The following is an 18808-nucleotide window of genomic DNA, read 5'->3' on the forward strand; positions in this document are numbered from 1 at the left end:
GGGGAATCGTTGACTGACGCTCGAGAATATGCTTTAAGGAAATCAACAAAGTATGAGAGGTTAGCTCAGATAGGGATCTAAGCGTTCAATTCCTCCAGTCTGATCATACAAGCAGAGAGAAAAATGTCACTTGGGTTCCAATTTGAATGCATTGAAGCTTGGCAGCCTTATCACGAAAAATGTCAGTTGGGCTCCTCCCATTATTCCAAGCTACGAGAGATAGTCAAAGGGGCGGCAACCAAACAGGTGTTCAACGCAGGATACAATTTGTGGTGGATTTTATACTGTGAGACCATTTATGCTCACTAACCTGCAAGCCTGAAATACACTCCAGATTCTTTATGAGTAACCAAACTCTAGACATTTGCAACAAGGAGGTTGAATGAACAATCACTATGTCATTGGCATACTGAAGCATTGAAAAATCATCAAGGCTCGGAAGAAGAAGGTCATCAATGAAACCATGCACCTTGGATTTTCTGAATAAAGCATTCAGGATCTCCCCCACAATATTAAAAAGCAAAGAGGATAAAGGGCAACCTTGCCCAATACCTCAGGCCAAGCTGAAGAACTCGCCAATTTCACCATTAATTGAGAGAGTTGTTTGTGCCAATGAAACTAAAATCCAGAGCACAAATTTGGACCCAAAACCCAAATCAAGAAGGCAATAACTTAAGAAAGGCCAACTAATTGAATCAAAGGCCTTACAAATATCAAGTTTTAGAATAAAGAATGGGCAGCCTCGAGCGGATAGGGAGTGAACAATCTCATTTGCCAACAAACCATATTCTTGAATGTATCTTTTTCGAAGAAAAGCACACTGAAAAGGGAAGATTATGGAGGACATTACAGGTTTCATGAGGATGGCAAGCAATTTAGCCAATGACTTGTACGGGCTCTGCAAAAGCGAGTTCAGGCGGAATCGGAAGATATCTTCTGCTTGTTGCTCTTTCGGGATGATCCTGCCTCCCAATGGTTTGGCCTCAACGAGTTGTTGAACAGTCGCCAAATTTTGATGATGCTTCCCCCATCATTGGGCTCTCATTTCGAGGCATCAAAGTCGACGCACGAAATCATTGCTAATTCCTAAGAACCCCCTTCGTTATGTGCATGTTGTACCTCCTCTCACCTTTACCCATTGCAACCGGCTACCTTACAAAATGACTTCAATTATTTCTTCTGCCAGATTACCCATCACTCTCTCTTCACCTCTCTCCTACATGTTCTTATCTCCATTCATTTACGGTTTTTCAACCTTTTTGTTTTCCACTCTTCTTGGTTTTAATCTCCATCTTGCCTAGCTTGCCCCCTTACCCCTCACTTTGACTGAATTGCTCCTTGTTCCCACCCTCTTCCCTTCCATCTTGCTAATTGGGTAGTGTAATGTGTGTTTTCTTCACTTTAAATTCTGAGATTTAAAAAATTTGATTAAGTGTTTTGGTAAGGTTGATAAAATCTTTGATTTTAGGTAGAATCATTTGAGTCTAGACTTGGCCCACGACTTATTGATAAGACATAAACGAGCTAATTAAGATTTGATAACAAATTTTATTTTTGACTTTTAAAATCAAGCAAAATTTATGTAATATATCATTAGATGTGTCTCGAAATTCTGAAAATATTGATATTTTGCTTTTCTGAATTCAAGCTACGATTGCCCCCAAAAATCATAATTTTTAAAAAATGACTGCTTCGATGTAATCGGTTCTAGATTAGATCGGATTCGATCTATTTAATCTAAGTTGATATGGATCTGAACCTAATCTAAGACCAATATTAATTAGGACCGGATTCAGTCTATGATCCAGATAGATATTGGATTTAAATTTAAATCTTGAATTCAGATTTAGATCCAAAATTCAAGTCCAATCAATTTAAAGTTTTAAATTTAATATAAAAGTTAAATTGAGTGAAATTCCATGTTAAAAAGACTCCCAAAGGGGTAAGACACCCTCTAAAACTTTCTGAAAATTTATTATTCAATAAATAAATAATTAATTCTAAAAAAATATTTTGGATATGGTAGAGTTCTACATTTGTAAAACTCTACCTATTATGTAGGGATTCTAGAGGGGGTGTCACCCTCTAGAAGAGCCCAAATGTGATTAAAGTAAAATAATAAAATAAAATAAAAGAATAAATAGAAGTAGTTAGAGAAAGATATAATTCTACATTTTGTAGAACTCTATCATTTATAGAAGGACTCTAGAAGGGATGTTACTCTCTTTCTAAAAGACCAAAAAAAAATTATAAAAGGTCTAACTCGCCCTTCTCTCTAGATTTTGTTTTTTAGAGAGAGAGAAGGAAGAAGAGAAAAGAAAGAAAGAAAGAAAAAGAGAAGAGAGGAAAAGGAAAAGAAAGAAGAAATAGAAGAAGAAAATGAAGATCCTTTCTGATCGCTGATATAGTCATTTTCCAATCTCTTTCGTCTCCAATCGAAGGTATGAGTTCCTCGCTTGATTCAAACAGGCAGAAATAGTCTAAATCCAGTTTATGTGAGATTTTAGTGAAAACTGAAGAAAATATGAATTAGAATACATATATATATATATGATGTTAAATCAGCCATTTATTTCATTTTAGCATGTACTCGATTTCTGATTTCATGCTTATAGTTTTCATACCTTAAAAGTTGAATTTGTCCCGCGTGTTAATTTTTCTACATATTTTTTAGCGTTGCGTATTTTAAAAACTCAAAAAAAAATCTGATCTGGCATTGTACATGTGGATAGATTTGGACACATATGTCACATTGTATGCATGGAAAAATCTAAACAGATCTGTCCCATTGTGCATGTAGACAGATCTGAACAGATCCACAGACTTTTTTAGGTGCACAGATCTGGTCCAGATCCACAGATTTTTGTGTGTGCGCAAATCTGACCAGACCTTTCGCAGACTTATTTATTTATTTATTTATTTATTTTTCATTAACATACTTTTTATTTTCAATAGTTGCTGAAATTATTGTGTTGTAAACCTGCATTATGTGTATATGTGGAATCATTGGTTGTTAAAGAAAAAGAAGATCTGATTTTCTGTTGTGATGTATAACCGATTTATTTTAGTTTTTCAGCAGTATCAATGTTTCATATTAGAGCTATTTTAAGGTTGTTATACTGCTTAATATCAAAATGGGATTTGATGTCATTAGGTTGGTCCAAATTGTTTTCAATGTCAACTTATGAACTGCTATGATGTTTTTTTTTTATACCTCGAAATTGCATATAGGCATAATCATGTATCAAAAAATATATATATGCATGTTATGTTTCATAGGTTCGCGGCTCTATATGTGCAATCAACCCTTAATTAATGAATATTTTTTGTTTAGTATGCTTTCTGGAAGTTTGGTATGGGTCAGATTTGTTTTGCCCATGCATATAGACAAATCTGGTCTAGATTTACAGCATTTATAGATGTAGATCTGGATAGGCTTACAGACTATCACTTTATTTTTTTTCTTTTTGGACAGATCTGCAACTATGATACATACGCAGTTTGGGTTTAGATCTATTGTATGCATATGCAAAACTGAACCGAAGTGCCCATTCACACTAGGTGGACAGATCTGGATCTGTCTAGGTGTGTATCGATGTGTATTTGGCCGACTATCCATCATGTTGATTCATCTTTTTTACTATTGGCATGATTGTGCACCAACCTTTTTTTTTCAGCATATTGTTTCCCTTTTGAGTGTCGGCATAAACATGCAACAACCATGAATTTTTTTAGCTCAAATAGAGCAAGTTGTTGATGTGGATATACAATAACAACAATATATAAAAGTTTATTTTGAACTGCCTGTAGCACCTGTATAGAGGTCTATGAGAACCAGAAAATCCGCTATCCATTCGGACTCTATGGTGTATATACAAGAGTCCAATAATTTTATAGATATTAATGATGATCTCTTCACTTTTGCAGAAGTCATTGAAAGTGAAAGATCAATATATTGGATTCATGTCATGAAGGAAGAGTTTGACTCTATGGTAAAGAACCAAGTGTGAGATCTTGTATCTCGACCTAATAGAGTTAGACCTATTGGTTGTAAGTGGATCTATAAGACCATAATGGACTCTAAATGTCAAATGGAGAGGTACATGGCTAGGCTTATTGCAAAAGGTTTTACATAGATAGAGGGCATTGATTATAATGAGACTTTTTCTCCTGTCTCAACTAAAGAATCATTGAGAATAATCATGACCCTCGTAGCTCATTTTGATTTAGAGCTACATCAAATGGATGTGAAAACTGTCTTCCTGAATAAGGATCTGGAAGATAAGATGTACATGCAACAACCTCCTGGTTTTAGTATAGATGACTCAAATAATTTAGTTTGTAAATTGAAGAAGTCAAATTATAGACTTAAATAGGCCTTCCGCCAGTGGTATAAAAAGTTCAATCTGGTAATTATGATTTTTGGATTCATTGAAAACATTGTTGATCAATGCATATACATTAAGACTAGTGGGATTAAGTTCATAATTTTGATTTTATATGTTGATGATATTCTTCTTGCAACTAATTATTTGAGTTTACTACATGAGACAAAGGATTTTCTTTCCTTTCATTTCGATATAAAGGATATGGGTGAGGCCACATATGTTCTTAGAATTGAGATCCATCGTGATATAACTAAGGGTGTCATTGGCCTCTCTCAGAAATCTCATATCCTTAAGGTTCTTAAAAGATATGGGATAGAAAATTGCTCTCTTGGTTCGGCACCCATAGTGAAAAGAGATAAATTAAACTTAAAGGATTGTCTTCAGGATGATGATAAAAATGCTCAGATGGAAACTGTCTCATATGCTTTCGTGGTTGGAGGTTTGCAGTATGTGCAGACCTGCACATGACCTGATATAGCATTTACTTTAAAAATGCTTAGTAGATATTAGTCAAATCCAGTCATTGCGCACTGGAAGGCAGCGAAGAAGGTCATGTGTTATTTATAAGGAATGAAGGACTATATATTGACTTACAAAAAAGTTGACCACCTAGAGGTCATTAGATACTTTGATGCAAACTTAAGAGGATATATCAGCAGTAAAAAAATCACTACTAGATCTTCCTATTAGCAGGTGGTGTCGTATCACGGAGAAGTGGAAAGCAGTATATAACTGTTGCTCATACCATAGAGGTGAAATTTATTGTTCTATACAAGACTCTGTCTCAAGTCATTTGGATAATAAACTTTATTATGGGTCTTAGTATTGTAGACTCTATTGAGAGACCACTAAAAATCTTTTATGATATTGAAGCAGTCGTGTCCTTCTCAAATAACAACAAAAACTCAATCTTGTGTCGACACATAAAGTTAAAATACTTTGTTGTTAAAAAAATGGACTAAGAATCATCTAATATGTATTGATACAATTGGTATGAAGGAAATGACTGTAGATCCATTTACTAAAGGGCTAGCACCGGGATTATATTTCTAACATGTAAAGGGGATGAGTCTTTTTTATTCTTTCGTATGTATGACAATACATTATGTGATCACATTTGTATACAATTAATTGATTCTTTTTGGCTTTCTATATTATTGGTTTTGCATAAAAGACCTCTTATATGGTTAGAGAGAATAGCATAATAACAATATTAAAGAATCAACAGACCAACCTATTTATAAAGTTAATCTTAACATCTAGAGCAGTGAAAATGAATTGTATTGTAGTACATGAAAATATGATATTTCATAAAGAAGTGTTCATCTTCATGATTCGTATGATTTATTATTGTGATAAAAGATAGCATGTGAACTCTCATGAAAATTGAATCAAGATAACAGTAAAACCTTAATGTAATATTTTTTCATATCAATGGGTCAAGTGAAAAAATGTTAGAATATGGATCAGATCCAACCTGATGTGATCCATTTTGACATAAGTACATCATGGGGTAAAGTTAGGAAAGTTGTTGCAATTGCACTTACATGACAACCACTAATAGTGGTAACCACCTATTTCAAACTCCCATTGTAAGCTTCTTTCAGAAGCCTATAAGACGGAGGCGTGGTTGCATGATAAGAATAACCATAAGTTTCATCCTCTTCTTTCAAATACATGGTTGAGGGTCTTGCTCACCATCGACCTAAGGTCTAGGCTCATTGTCGGCGCTAAGAAGAACGTCGAACACTCGCACATCACATCCATGGCATGGCATCTAATGGTGCGTATTTGCATTTCAGTTTTGATTTTGTGAATACACCAACATGGACATGAAAGGCTTGTTCACCAACAAACTTTTCGTACGGCAGTTAGATTAGGATTATTTCCCATTTGCAGATAAAAAAGAAGAACTGCTGATTGAAGTTGAGTACCGAGCACTTCTCACATCACCAATCGTCATCCTTGGCCTTAGCATAAGCAGTTTTCCTGAGAAGGGAGTGGATTCGCCTCTCTTTTTTATATAATGGTAGTCCATCCGAGCAGTTGATCATCCGTCTGAGCCTGCCCCCAACGAAACACGAATATTACACAGTCAACCGCTACAATCCTCGGAAAACTCTTTAAGAATCTGTGGACTTCACTCTAGGAAAGTGAGCCACTATCTAAAACAATCCTTTAGGGTACGTTTGTGTCTCAGGAAAGATGAATGTTTTTCGCGGAAACACATCGACGGCCGTGCGTTTTTGCGGGCTGACAGTGACTGCCTTTTTCGCGGAAAAGCTTCGACGTGCTGACTTTTCCCCGGAAACGGTTCCCGGGGTCCGATTCCGTTTCTGCGGCAAGAGTTTCCACGGAAGGAGTGACATGCAAACGCCCCCTTAAAGTCTGAGGGGGCTAAGGAAAAACGATTGATCAATACATTCGCAGCTCTTGAACTTGCTCTGATGATGCCATTGAAAGAGAAACTTTGAGATTGGCAAGGAAACAGGAGTTAAAGTGCCTAACTAGCCTCCAATGAATCCCGCAGGTGTCTGAATCAGCAAGTGGGATGATTCTCTTAGAAGGGTACGGGTTTGATACCGTTAGGAGAAGCAGAGTGGAGAGCGTGAGTGTTCTTACGGTGGAAGAAACGACGACCACCAGAGGCCATCGTCGCCTGTTACTGTAACTTCATTCGAAGCAGATTAGATACACGTCCGAGCATATATGTCCATGATCATTTGAGGGAATGTCTAGAGGACATGTGTTTGACACTTATCACACGCCAACGGAATTATGACACGTACAAATATTAATTTATTACTTTTTAATAATATTTGAGCAAAAATACTTTTTTATATATTAAACTATTAAAAAGTAGTTTTTATTAATTAAAATATTCAAAAAATCTGTGTCGTCGTATCTTCCTTTTGGAAAATTTTTGGACATGCAGATGGAACTCGAGTCACGTATCGGGTCGTATCCATACCTTTGTGAGATTGTCCAGAATGAAGAGACCTCGTATCGTGCATGCCAGCATGTAGGAGTTCAGACACTAGACAGGTGGAATGCAATCAGGATCAAAGTAGATTCATATCCAACTTTGACATTACCATACTGGATCTGACGAGAAAAAAAAACAATTTTGAAACAAAGGTATGGTCGAGGATTTGATCCACATCTGAATATAGATCTTGCAGAAAATGCCGATCTGAATTTGAAAAAGTCTGACCAGGTAAGGTTGAATTCAATCTGGATTTACATTACTACCTATTTTAAGATCTAAATCCTATAATAATGTGTTGGATTTGGATAAGAGATTTGGTTGAATCCAATCCATTTGTAACCCCACCAGCTTGACACAGACGCAAATGGTTCGGGTTTGGTTCATATAGGTTTGACTAGTTACAACTTGCAATGCAGACATAAAGAGAGACGCAAACGAGTCAGATATGGCTTATGGATTTAAACTATAGTGAGTCATGACCCGTATCTAACAATGTAATTATAGATTGTTCTGTGATCTGCTGAAAAATGGGCAGTAAGGGGACGTTTGAATCCCTGACCGTGGGATGCACGGACCGACACAAACGTGGGATGTGCGGATGCTGATTTGGTTCGTCCCACACGAGCACCGAAACAGTGTCCACTGATGTTCCGTCCGTGCCGCCCCCTTCCCTTATGGAACAGTGACAGACAGTAAAGCACAACAAAAGAAATTAAAAAAGATTTATGGTACGTGGACGCAGCAGGATAGCACGTCCTGGAATGTCCACGGACAGTACAGGACAGGATGCGCTATTCTGTCCAGTGCTGTCCGCAATTCAAATGCCCCCTAAAATATACTGTTTTCATGTGGAAAATGTAAATGGGTTGGGTTAGACATGGTCAGAATCTAGTTGAGAGCATATTTATTTACCTACCCTACTGGACCTGGATCAAAAGCAGACCCAACCACGCTCATTTGGAGTCCGATATGGACTCAGACATATAGTGTTTAGACACGACAATATGGATCATGCCTAAGTTGATGCTCCAACCAATTTGGAACCCGGCACTAGACCTGATGAAGTGAGTTCCAAACTGAGTATGGAATTTTATGCAGAAATACTGATCGATAAAAGGGGTAAACGTGCAAATGGATCAGACTTGGTCAGATCTCCAATCTGAATCCAACACTATTTTTATAAGATATGAAATATCGAAAAAGATCCAAACGTGAATACCAATGTGACCCGGACTTTATGTAGGCAGTCTTTTTCCAGATCCAAATTTGAATATTGACCAAAATGTTGGATCTATAAATAGATCTATATCTAAATCTAATCCAACCTGTTTGCTCCTGTTTTGGATATCTTACGGACATGTTCAATATTGTCAAGTAAAAATTTGGACCCGAGTTTAATTCTAGTACATAGTTTAGATCCAGATTCAGATCCAACTGGGCTTCTTAAAATTTGGATCTGGTTGGGTCTATTATGACCGGCCAGTGTTTGAACCAGGCCCTAGCCACGCATGACAAGTGTATCTGGGTCTGGTATAGTCAATCCAAACCCATTATACTCAAACTAATTGTTATAGGCTTACAGTAGAGTCGAACAAAAGATATTTACCTGTTTTAAAAGCAGGTCAACTCTTGGCAAGGAAACACTAAACCGGAACCCATTTATAGCCGACCCAATTAAATCCTCGCAAAATATACCCAGGCAGACTCAATTCCATATCCGCCTTTTGCCCGAACCATTTTTGGATCCAACCCAAATGGTTATTATTTTAGCATATCTGCACAAACCGACCCAAACCCATTTCATGCCCGACCACTAAGGGCCAAACCGGATCATGCCCGTCCATTTATACCAATCTGTAATCAAACACGAGCTAATTATTGACAAAAGCTAAGTGGAACCACAGACAAATATTTCCGATATTTTGAAAATATCGCAACTTTTTATTGTGATATTCCCAAAGAACAATACTATTATACTGAAAAAAAACTTTTAAAATGTTACTCATTGAAAAAATATCACATTTTTAACTCAACATTAACACATTAAAACCAATGACTTCAAGTTAATCAACCACCAAGCCCCAGGCAACTGAACCCATAAATCATCAGCATTATTACTCATCTTTTTTCAAGGGAAAAGAGAGTGAAAAGATTGCATGATTCTGAAGAAAAAGACCAGTTCCATAGGTAATAGCATCAATTATGGAAAGGGTTTGAGATACATTATTGAAGAGCCACAGTAAAAAAGAGAGCAGAATATAAAAAAAAAATTATCCATGTCAGAACCGATCCATTCAACAAACATGCATTTCAGCAAGAAAGTTTTGCTTATGCACCTTTCTCGGATCAGCTCAACTCACAAAACCTAAATGATCAAGGGATGGTGCGTTGATACAAAGGCAGTGCTCCCAATGCTTCCCGCTCTGCTCTCTCTTTCTTAACCTTCAAAAGACAGAAAAAACACAAAAATCACACACTTGGTTGGTTATAGCCTGAACCAAGTCATTGCCGAACTTCCAAACAAAAAACATTTGAAAGTTCAAAATTATATCAATTGTTTAACTAAAGGTAACCAGGAATTTAGGTATACAAAAAAATGATTATACAACAGATATATCAAAGAAAATAAAAATCCTACAACTGGCAAAATGTTTGGTTGCATTCAAATGTGATTTGGAATCTCATGCAAATGAGAGAATGAATCTCATTTGCACAGCTAACCAAACATGTGATTTGGAATCTCATGCAAATAAGAATCTGAATGTGATTTGAAATCACATTTGAAGTGACTCTCATGTGATTCCAAATTGCGTGGTGGAATGTGATTTGAAATCATATGATTTCAAAATTCAAATCATATTTGATTCCATCTCATGTTCCAAACCACATGGGATGCAACCAAACATACCCTAAGGCACCTGAAATTGAAAAGTACTTACAAGAGTCAACATTTCCTGCAGATAGCTCCTAAAGGGTGTTTGCATAGCCTGCAGAGAAAGAATAAATTGAGACATCACTACAACAGACAAGCCTATTAACTGGATCGGATAATGGAGAGTGCCGCTTGCAACTCATTTCAGAAAAACAATGGGCAACACATAACCAAATGGAATATATGATACGACTACCAATTGATATGCCCAATGGGTCAGATAACAGTGTAAACTATCAGAAGAAAACTAACAAAATTGCTGGCAAATTTTTACTATGAACCCTTTTCATGCTTTTCACTTTTATAGCTACTAGTCACCGTGCCCATTAGTTCATCTTTTACATGCTTATTTTATATGTAATTGTCATTTATGCATGCGTTGAGAAGAAGATGATCTTTAACCCTCATCCACATCTACTCCAAAGCCTTGTACTTGATAAACTATTGGACAAAATTCAAAATGTATACTGTTCAAATGGAATCAGACTGGATCTGGATTCATGTTTCACTTCCCAATGAGAATACTCAAAATTACTGATATGATGCAATCATCTCTCAGATTTTACCAAAAAGCACATCCACACAGCTGCAAGGCATGTATGACTAACAGAAGTTTCTTTCATTTTTGTCTGAAAGCATGTCCTGGCGGTTGCTAGCCACAACAATGTACAGCAGACATATAAACGTTATTATCATCAGTCCACAGGAACTTCTATTAAAAAAGAGGACCATAAGCACACAAACATTTGTGTACAATCAAGCATATCACGAATGTGATGCGCTCCTGCATTTTCTAAGACTATCCAGTATCAAGCTGGCTGGAAATCAGTAAAAGATGGCACCAGCAGAAAGGTGCTTCAAAGCTGCAGCATTTGTTTGCTCAAACTATGTCAAAGACAACCTTTTCACAAATACCAGTATTATGCTCATGCGCAAATCTATCATGGGAGAACTATTGCCTCATGTAGAATGCTCAACATTCCTAGCTACAACAGTATGCAGGGCAGATGAATATGGTAATATCAGCAGTCCACGTGCACTTTTAAAGGTCCATAAGCATGTAATGAAATGGTGGTCTTCAACAAATGCACAAATAACTCACAAACAAGTGTCTATTGGAGACACTACAAGCATGACCCTTGAAAGGGTATAAAGGGAAGAACACTTGAAAAATAAATAATACTTTATTCATGAACAAAATGCTTAAGAAGCATAGTTATTTACATTGAAGGGGTTCACCCCTATATATACAAAACAATGGGAGAGAGAGGAGAGCTCATTTTGAGCTCTCCAAAAAGAGACGTTGCATTCCAACGTCTCTTAATATAGCTGTTGGACTACAGTCCAACAGCATTTATTATTATAGCTGTTGGACTATAGTCCAACAGCATTTATTGTAGCTGTTGGACTACAGTCCAACAGCTACTTGCACAGTCAAGTTCCAACAGGAACTTGACTGGATCAAAATATCTAGTTTCTATTGAACTAGATGCTAAAAAAGAAAATAAAAAAAATAGAAAAAGAAAATAATAAAAGAAAATATAATAATATTAAATAATATATATATATATATATATTGCAGTTTACATTTTAACACTCCCCTTCAAACTTACGGTACAATGAGCGAAAGTTTGTCTAAGAGGAAGTGAAATCTGAGAGCAGCGAGAGGCTTGGTGAAGAAGTCTGCTAATTGATATTCTGATGTAACATATGGCAGATCAATGGTTCCATGTAAGTATTCCTCTCTGACATAGTGACAGTCCATCTCAATGTGTTTAGTGCGCTCATGAAATGTCTGGTTGCTTGCAATGTAGATCGCACTTTTGCTTGCAATGTAGATCGCACTCCATAGTGGTGGTTGCCATGGCTCTATATTCAGCTTCGGTGGAGGAAAGAGAGACTTTCTGCTGCTTCTTGCACCTCCACGAAATTAAGGTTTGACCTAAGAACACACAAAAACCAGTAGTTGAGTGTCTATTATTGGGATCACCTCCCCAGTCAGCATCAGTATATGCAATTAAATTTAATGAAGATGAAGCAGACAAGAAGAGTCCTCGTGAAAGAGAGGATTTTAAGTATCTAATAATACGCAAAATCGCTCCCATGTGCACGGAGGTGGGAGCATGCTGAAACTGACTGACTGTATGAACCGCATGAGTTATATCTGGCCTAGTAATGGAAAGATAAGAAAGAGCTCCAACAAGTTGTCTATAAGGAGTAGGATCATCAAGAAGTTCTCCATCATCAATTTTCATTTTAACATTGACAACTTCTGGAGTGTCTACTTTCTTATCATCTGTAATTTCAGACCTGGAAACGATATCAAGAGCAAATTTAGATTAAGATATCAAATACCCCCGAGGGGAATAAGCAACTTCAATGCCTAAAAAATATCTTAATAAACCTAAGTCAGTCATTTCAAAGTGAGTTTTAAGAAGAGATTTGATATTTGCAACTCCCTGTTTGTCGCCTCCGGTGATGATCATATCGTCCACATAGAGAAGAAGAATAATGATGCCTGCATCAGATTTCTTAACAAACAAAGCAGTGTCAGTTAAACAAGGTTGAAAACCAATATCAAGCATAACATGACTAAATCGGTCATATCAGGCTTTTGGAGCCTGTTTAAGACCATAAAGAGTTTTTTCTAGACGAAGAGCTTTACCCTTAGGGATACTAATACCAGGTGGGGCTTCCATGTATACTTCTTCAACGAGATTCCCATTCAGGAAAGCATTTTTGACATCTAATTGAAAGATAGGTCATGTTCTAATGGAAGCCAAGGCTATTAAAGTTCTAACAGTGGTCATACGGGCCACAGGAGCAAATGTTTCTTCATAATCGATGCCATACTCTTGGGCATATCCTTTTGCTACTAAACGGGCCTTATATCTTTCCAGGGTCCCATCACTTTTGGTTTTGACTTTGTATACCCACCTACAGCCTATAGGTTTCTTACCCAGAGGAATATCTTGTATCGTCCAAGTATTGGCCTTTTCTAGTGCATCCAATTCTATTTTCATGGCTTCTATCCATTCTATATGATTCTTTGCTTGAGAATAGGATGATGGTTCAACATATGATTGTATTAATGTAATGGGGGCCCTATACGTGGGTGAAAAAGATTCATAAGATACAAATTTTTCTGGAGGTTTAGAGATTCTAGACGTTCTTCTAAGTGGGACTTCAGAGTATTTTTGTAATGCACATGGAAGATTTTGCTCTCTACGTCTTGAATATTGTAGACTAACATCCCTATGGATTTGCTCTTCATTATCATCATTTTCAACAACAATAGGACTTTGATCATTGTCAAGGTCACATCCAACATCACATTCATTGGATTTTGAAGTTGGATCAATTAAAAATGAGTATTCAGTGACATCCTTGGATTTTTCAAATTCAAAGAAGCTTTCTTTTTCCAAAAAAGATACATTTCTTGACACATATAATTTGTCATTTTGAAAATCGAAACACCTGTAGCCTTTTTTATTATCAGCATATCCTAAAAAGGCACATGGGATTGCACGAGGAGAGAGTTTATCATTTCTGTTGGTGAAAACAAAACATTTGCATCCAAAGACTCTTAATCTAGAATAATCTGGAGTTAAATTAACAAGTTTTTCTATTGGAGTTGTATTCTTTAATGAGGAAGATGGCATCCTATTAATGAGGTAGGTGGCAGTTAGGACCGCTTCAGCCCAAAAACTTTATGGAACTTGATTTGCAATTAGCAATGTCCTAGTAGTTTCCATAATGTGCCGATGTTTGCGTTCGGTTAGGCCATTCTGTTGTGGAGTGTGTGGACATGATCTTTGATGTGTAATACCATGTAAATTGAGATAGTCTTTGAATTCGTTGGACATAAATTCTCCCCCTGAATCAGTGCGAAAAACAGAAATATCATTTTGAAACTTATTTTTAACCATTTTATGAAATATTTGGAAGTTAGCAAAGACATCAGATTTATGTTTAAGAAAATAAATCCAAGTATGTCTAGAAAAGTCATCAACAAAAATGACATAATATGTATAACCACCTTTGGAAATAACTGGTGCGGGGCCCCAAACATCCGAATGTATTAACTCAAGGGGTCGTGAGGAAACAAAAGTTCTACTAAGAAATGGTAACCTTTTCATTTTGCCAAGAATGCAGTCTTTACAAGAAAAATTTTCAGAATTACAAAATTTTTCTAAACTTGGAAAATATTGAATTTTAGACATATGAGGATGGCCAAGCCTTTTGTGCCATAAATCCAATTCTAATTTCTGAATATTATAACAAAATGCATTCTTGGGTAATTCCAAAAAGTCCATGTAATAAAGTCCTCCTTCTCTATGGCCTTCCCCAATCAGCTTCCCTGACTGGCGATCCTGTACCCAACAACCATGAGAAGAGAAGGAGATATTACATCCATAATCAGATATTTGCGAGACAGATAAGAGATTCAAATTAAGTTTAGGGATATATCTAACTTCTGGGATAAAAAATCTTTTGGATTTTTGAAGATTTTTAAAACATCCTATTCCTTTTACTTCGAGAGATGTGCCATCGGCTGTAAAAACCTTTGACACACTTGAGTCATTTTTAAGACATTCGGATAGACTATTAACATTTGGGGTCATATGAAAAGAAGCACCAGAATCTAAAAGCCAAGGAAAATTACCTGGACCGGAGAAAGATGCAACTGCCGCTCCAGTTGAGGCTTCGGTTGAGGAGGATACCCCTTTGAGAAGAGGTTGAAGGATTTCCATCAGTTGAGCCATAGACACAGGTGCATCTTGATCTTTTGACTCAGATTCAACAGATGCAACTCTTTTTTCTTCTCTTCTTTTTAACTTTGGACATTGAGGCCTATAGTGCCCCGGTTCATGACAATGATGACAAATAACTTTTCTTTTATCAAAGTCGCTGTTTTGCCTTCCAAAATGAGGCGGCTTGTAAGTACGAGTATGATTCCCCGGTCTAGATACAGCTAAAACGGAGTCATCATCAACTTTTGGAGTACTTTTTCTAAGTCTATTTTCCTCCATAGTGAGCTCTTCTATAGTATCAACAATAGAAGGAATTTTTCCACGATGTAAAAGGGCCGATTTGGTGGATTCAAACTCCGGCCTTAGACCATTCACAAATTGATAGAAATGTTCCATATCGAGTTGCTTTTGGCGAAGCTCGATGTCTTCGGCACAATGTCATTTGGGCTCAAGAAGAGCCAACTCTTCCCAAAGTTCGGACAACTCATTATAATATTCTCGAATAGTTTTATCTTTTTGAGTCATTGTCCGAACTTTATCTTGTAAATTGCATACATGTGCAATATCTTTAAGGGAATACATGTTTTTGAGGTATTCCCAAGCCTTATCGGCATGCTCAAACTTAGCTAGACTAGAGCATTTTTTAATGTCTATGCTATTGATGAGCCATGACATAATTTTTGCATGCCCTATCCTCCATTCTTTCCATTTCTTTTCATAAGTGGCTAACGCCTTACTCTTCTCTTCTTCCGTTAGAGGAACCTCTTTATCACCCTCTTTCTTGGTAAGAGATAGTTTAGGTTCCAAATCGGAACCATCCACTATACCCCATAAACCTTTTTCCCAAATGTGGTGCTTCATAATCGAAGCCCACATTACATAGTTAGTATCATTTAGCTTCATAGGAATGATGGTGATCTTATCATTGTCATCCATCTTTTACAAGGGTAAGAGGAATAAATAGGAGGAGAGAGAGAGAAAAATAAAAAGAAAAGAAAAAGAGTAGACAAAGGAATAAGAGAGGATACAAAACCAAATTTTTTTGTAGCACAAGTTCGCCTTTCTTCAAACAAATCTTCTTGAGCCAAGAACAAGGTGATGAAACACCTTTTGTAAATGTGGCACGGAAATCGAGGCAGAAGCACTTCAAGATCTAAGGATTTCGTAGCTTTGATACCATGTAATGAAATGGTGGTCTTCAACAAATGCACAAATAACTCACAAACAAGTGTCTATTGGAGACACTACAAGCATGACCCTTGAAAGGGTATAAAGGGAAGAACACTTGAAAAATAAATAATACTTTATTCATGAACAAAATGCTTAAGAAGCATAGTTATTTACATTGAAGGGGTTCACCCCTATATATACAAAACAATGGGAGAGAGAGGAGAGCTCATTTTGAGCTCTCCAAAAAGAGACGTTGGATTCCAACGTCTCTTAATATAGCTGTTGGACTACAGTCCAACAGCATTTATTATTATAGCTGTTGGACAATAGTCCAACAGCATTTATTGTAGCTGTTGGACTACAGTCCAACAGCTACTTGCACAGTCAAGTTCCAACAGGAACTTGACTGTTGGAACTTGACTGGATCAAAATATCTAGTTTCTATTGAACTAGATGCTAAATAATACTTTATTCATGAACATTTGAAAAATAAATAATACTTTATTCATGAACAAAATGCTTAAGAAGCATAGTTATTTACATTGAAGGGGTTCACCCCTATATATACAAAACAATGGGAGAGAGAGGAGAGCTCATTTTGAGCTCTCCAAAAAGAGACGTTGGATTCCAACGTCTCTTAATATAGCTGTTGGACTACAGTCCAACAGCATTTATTATTATAGCTGTTGGACTATAGTCCAACAGCATTTATTGTAGCTGTTGGACTACAGTCCAACAGCTACTTGCACAGTCAAGTTCCAACAGGAACTTGACTGGATCAAAATATCTAGTTTCTATTGAACTAGATGCTAAAAAAGAAAATAAAAAAAATAGAAAAAGAAAATAATAAAAGAAAATATAATAATATTAAATAATATATATATATATTGCAGTTTACATTTTAACAAAGCATGCTAATGTTTATGCATAAACAAGTGAATCATGAATGTGACACATTCTAGCATTTTCTGGGACTATCCAGTGCCAGATTGGATGGAAATTAGTAAGATGGCACCAACAGGATGTTTCAAAGGGGTATTATTTGTTTGGTCAATCTGAGTCAAAGACACCTTTTCAAAACAAATAATATCATGCTCATGATACCGTTCACTTCAAGTGCTTCTGCAGATTTTTTGGAAAATCTATCTTGAGAGGTTATTGCAACATCCAGAACATTTAGCATTATGTCATATTTGATCCAGTGCACTGCTTTGTAAGTAAGCTATCCTTCCCTTTCTCTTTTATATTGATAGATATCATTCTCTTCCTCTTGGAAGCAACTAATTCAACTTACAGTTGCCCAATGCAGGACTGGGAATCAATGCCACATTGGGAGCAAAAACAATGAACTCCAAGGCCAAAAAAGAGCCTGGGGAGCTCACTTTGCCCCAAATGAGAATCGTTCTCAGAATGGTGAGAGAACAATTCTCATTTGCACCATTTCTCATGTGCAAGCAAACATGAGAAAATGGAGCGGTGAGATTTGAAATCACATTTGAGCCAATTTTACTCACTCTTAATGTGATCCTATATCATGTTCTCTTTGTTATATTGAATCATATGATTCCAAATCACACAAGATGGAATCCCGTGATTTCAAAACAAATAAGATGCAAGCAAATGTGCTTATAATGTATATATGTCTCATAGTCACCAATATCATTCTCAAAAAGGCAATTTCTCATGATATTATTGGTTTTCCCTATAAATCTACAAAAGAATCCAAAGAAAATCTAGGCATTTTTGAAAAACAAATTTATAAAAAAATTGGGGGGAAGTTTTAAAAAAAGTGAGAAACTTTTCAAAATGTAACAAAAATAAAAATAATAAAGAAAATACACTTCAAATAGTAACGTGTACCTAACTTTTCGATAAGTTTCACTACCACCTCGCAGCAATAAACTACCACCTCGCAGCAATAAGTGGTAGTTATTCCCTCTCTCCGTGGTTGGGGAAGAAACCTTTTGTGCTCTATAATATCTCACGAAGTCAATTGTACCGCCTACTCTCTCATTATAGGCTCAAGTGAATGTACATACATATTACTTATTATTCGATATGTGCTTAAACTATAATTTCTCTTTTATAATTTCAATAGATTTCATTGGGCACCCGCACGTATGATTTCAAATTAACCTATCATAATCATAATGCTTAACTTGTTCATCCTCACAAAAATTTACCGTATCTTGAAAATAAGTTCTCCATTAGATTACCTGGTCTTTGACATGTGCACCCTCACAGAGATTGTCCTAGCTGGATTACCTGATCTTGGGCTTGTATACCTCACAAAGATTGTCCTAGCTGGATTACCTGGTCTTGGATTCGCATATTCTCGCAGAGATTGTCCTCTTGAAAACAGTTCCTCAATAGTTTACCTGATCTTGAAAATTTTACATCATTAAACGTAATCATCGTAAGGTTCTCGATATCACACACGCATATCATAATAAAACAACAATCAGTTCAACGAAAAGATACTAAGCGATATTGGTTATTGGACGTGTTGTGAGTCAATATTTTTATCTCGTTCTGATACAATTTGTAACGCTATCATATTTCTAACCCTTTTTTA

The 18808-nt window shown here is 36.4% G+C and overlaps 1 protein-coding gene across 1 annotated transcript in view; it reads right to left on the reverse strand.

Moving 5' to 3' along the window:
- Positions 1–9375: 9375 nt before the first annotated feature.
- The window catches only part of LOC149830264 (cytochrome b-c1 complex subunit 7-2, mitochondrial-like), a 29157-nt gene continuing 19724 nt past the window's right edge, over positions 9376–18808 (reverse strand). The window contains exons 3-4 of the mRNA XM_090016407.1: positions 10317–10364; positions 9376–9819 (exon numbers count right to left, since the gene is read on the reverse strand). Of these exons, the coding sequence (XP_089872533.1) occupies positions 9751–9819; positions 10317–10364 (117 nt within the window). The 3' untranslated portion in view covers positions 9376–9750. The remainder of the gene's footprint in view (positions 9820–10316; positions 10365–18808) is intronic.

The sequence above is a fragment of the Nuphar pumila genome, chromosome 8 (assembly GCF_984573655.1).
Source record: "Nuphar pumila chromosome 8, dmNupPumi1.hap1.1, whole genome shotgun sequence".
Lineage (NCBI taxonomy): Eukaryota > Viridiplantae > Streptophyta > Magnoliopsida > Nymphaeales > Nymphaeaceae > Nuphar > Nuphar pumila.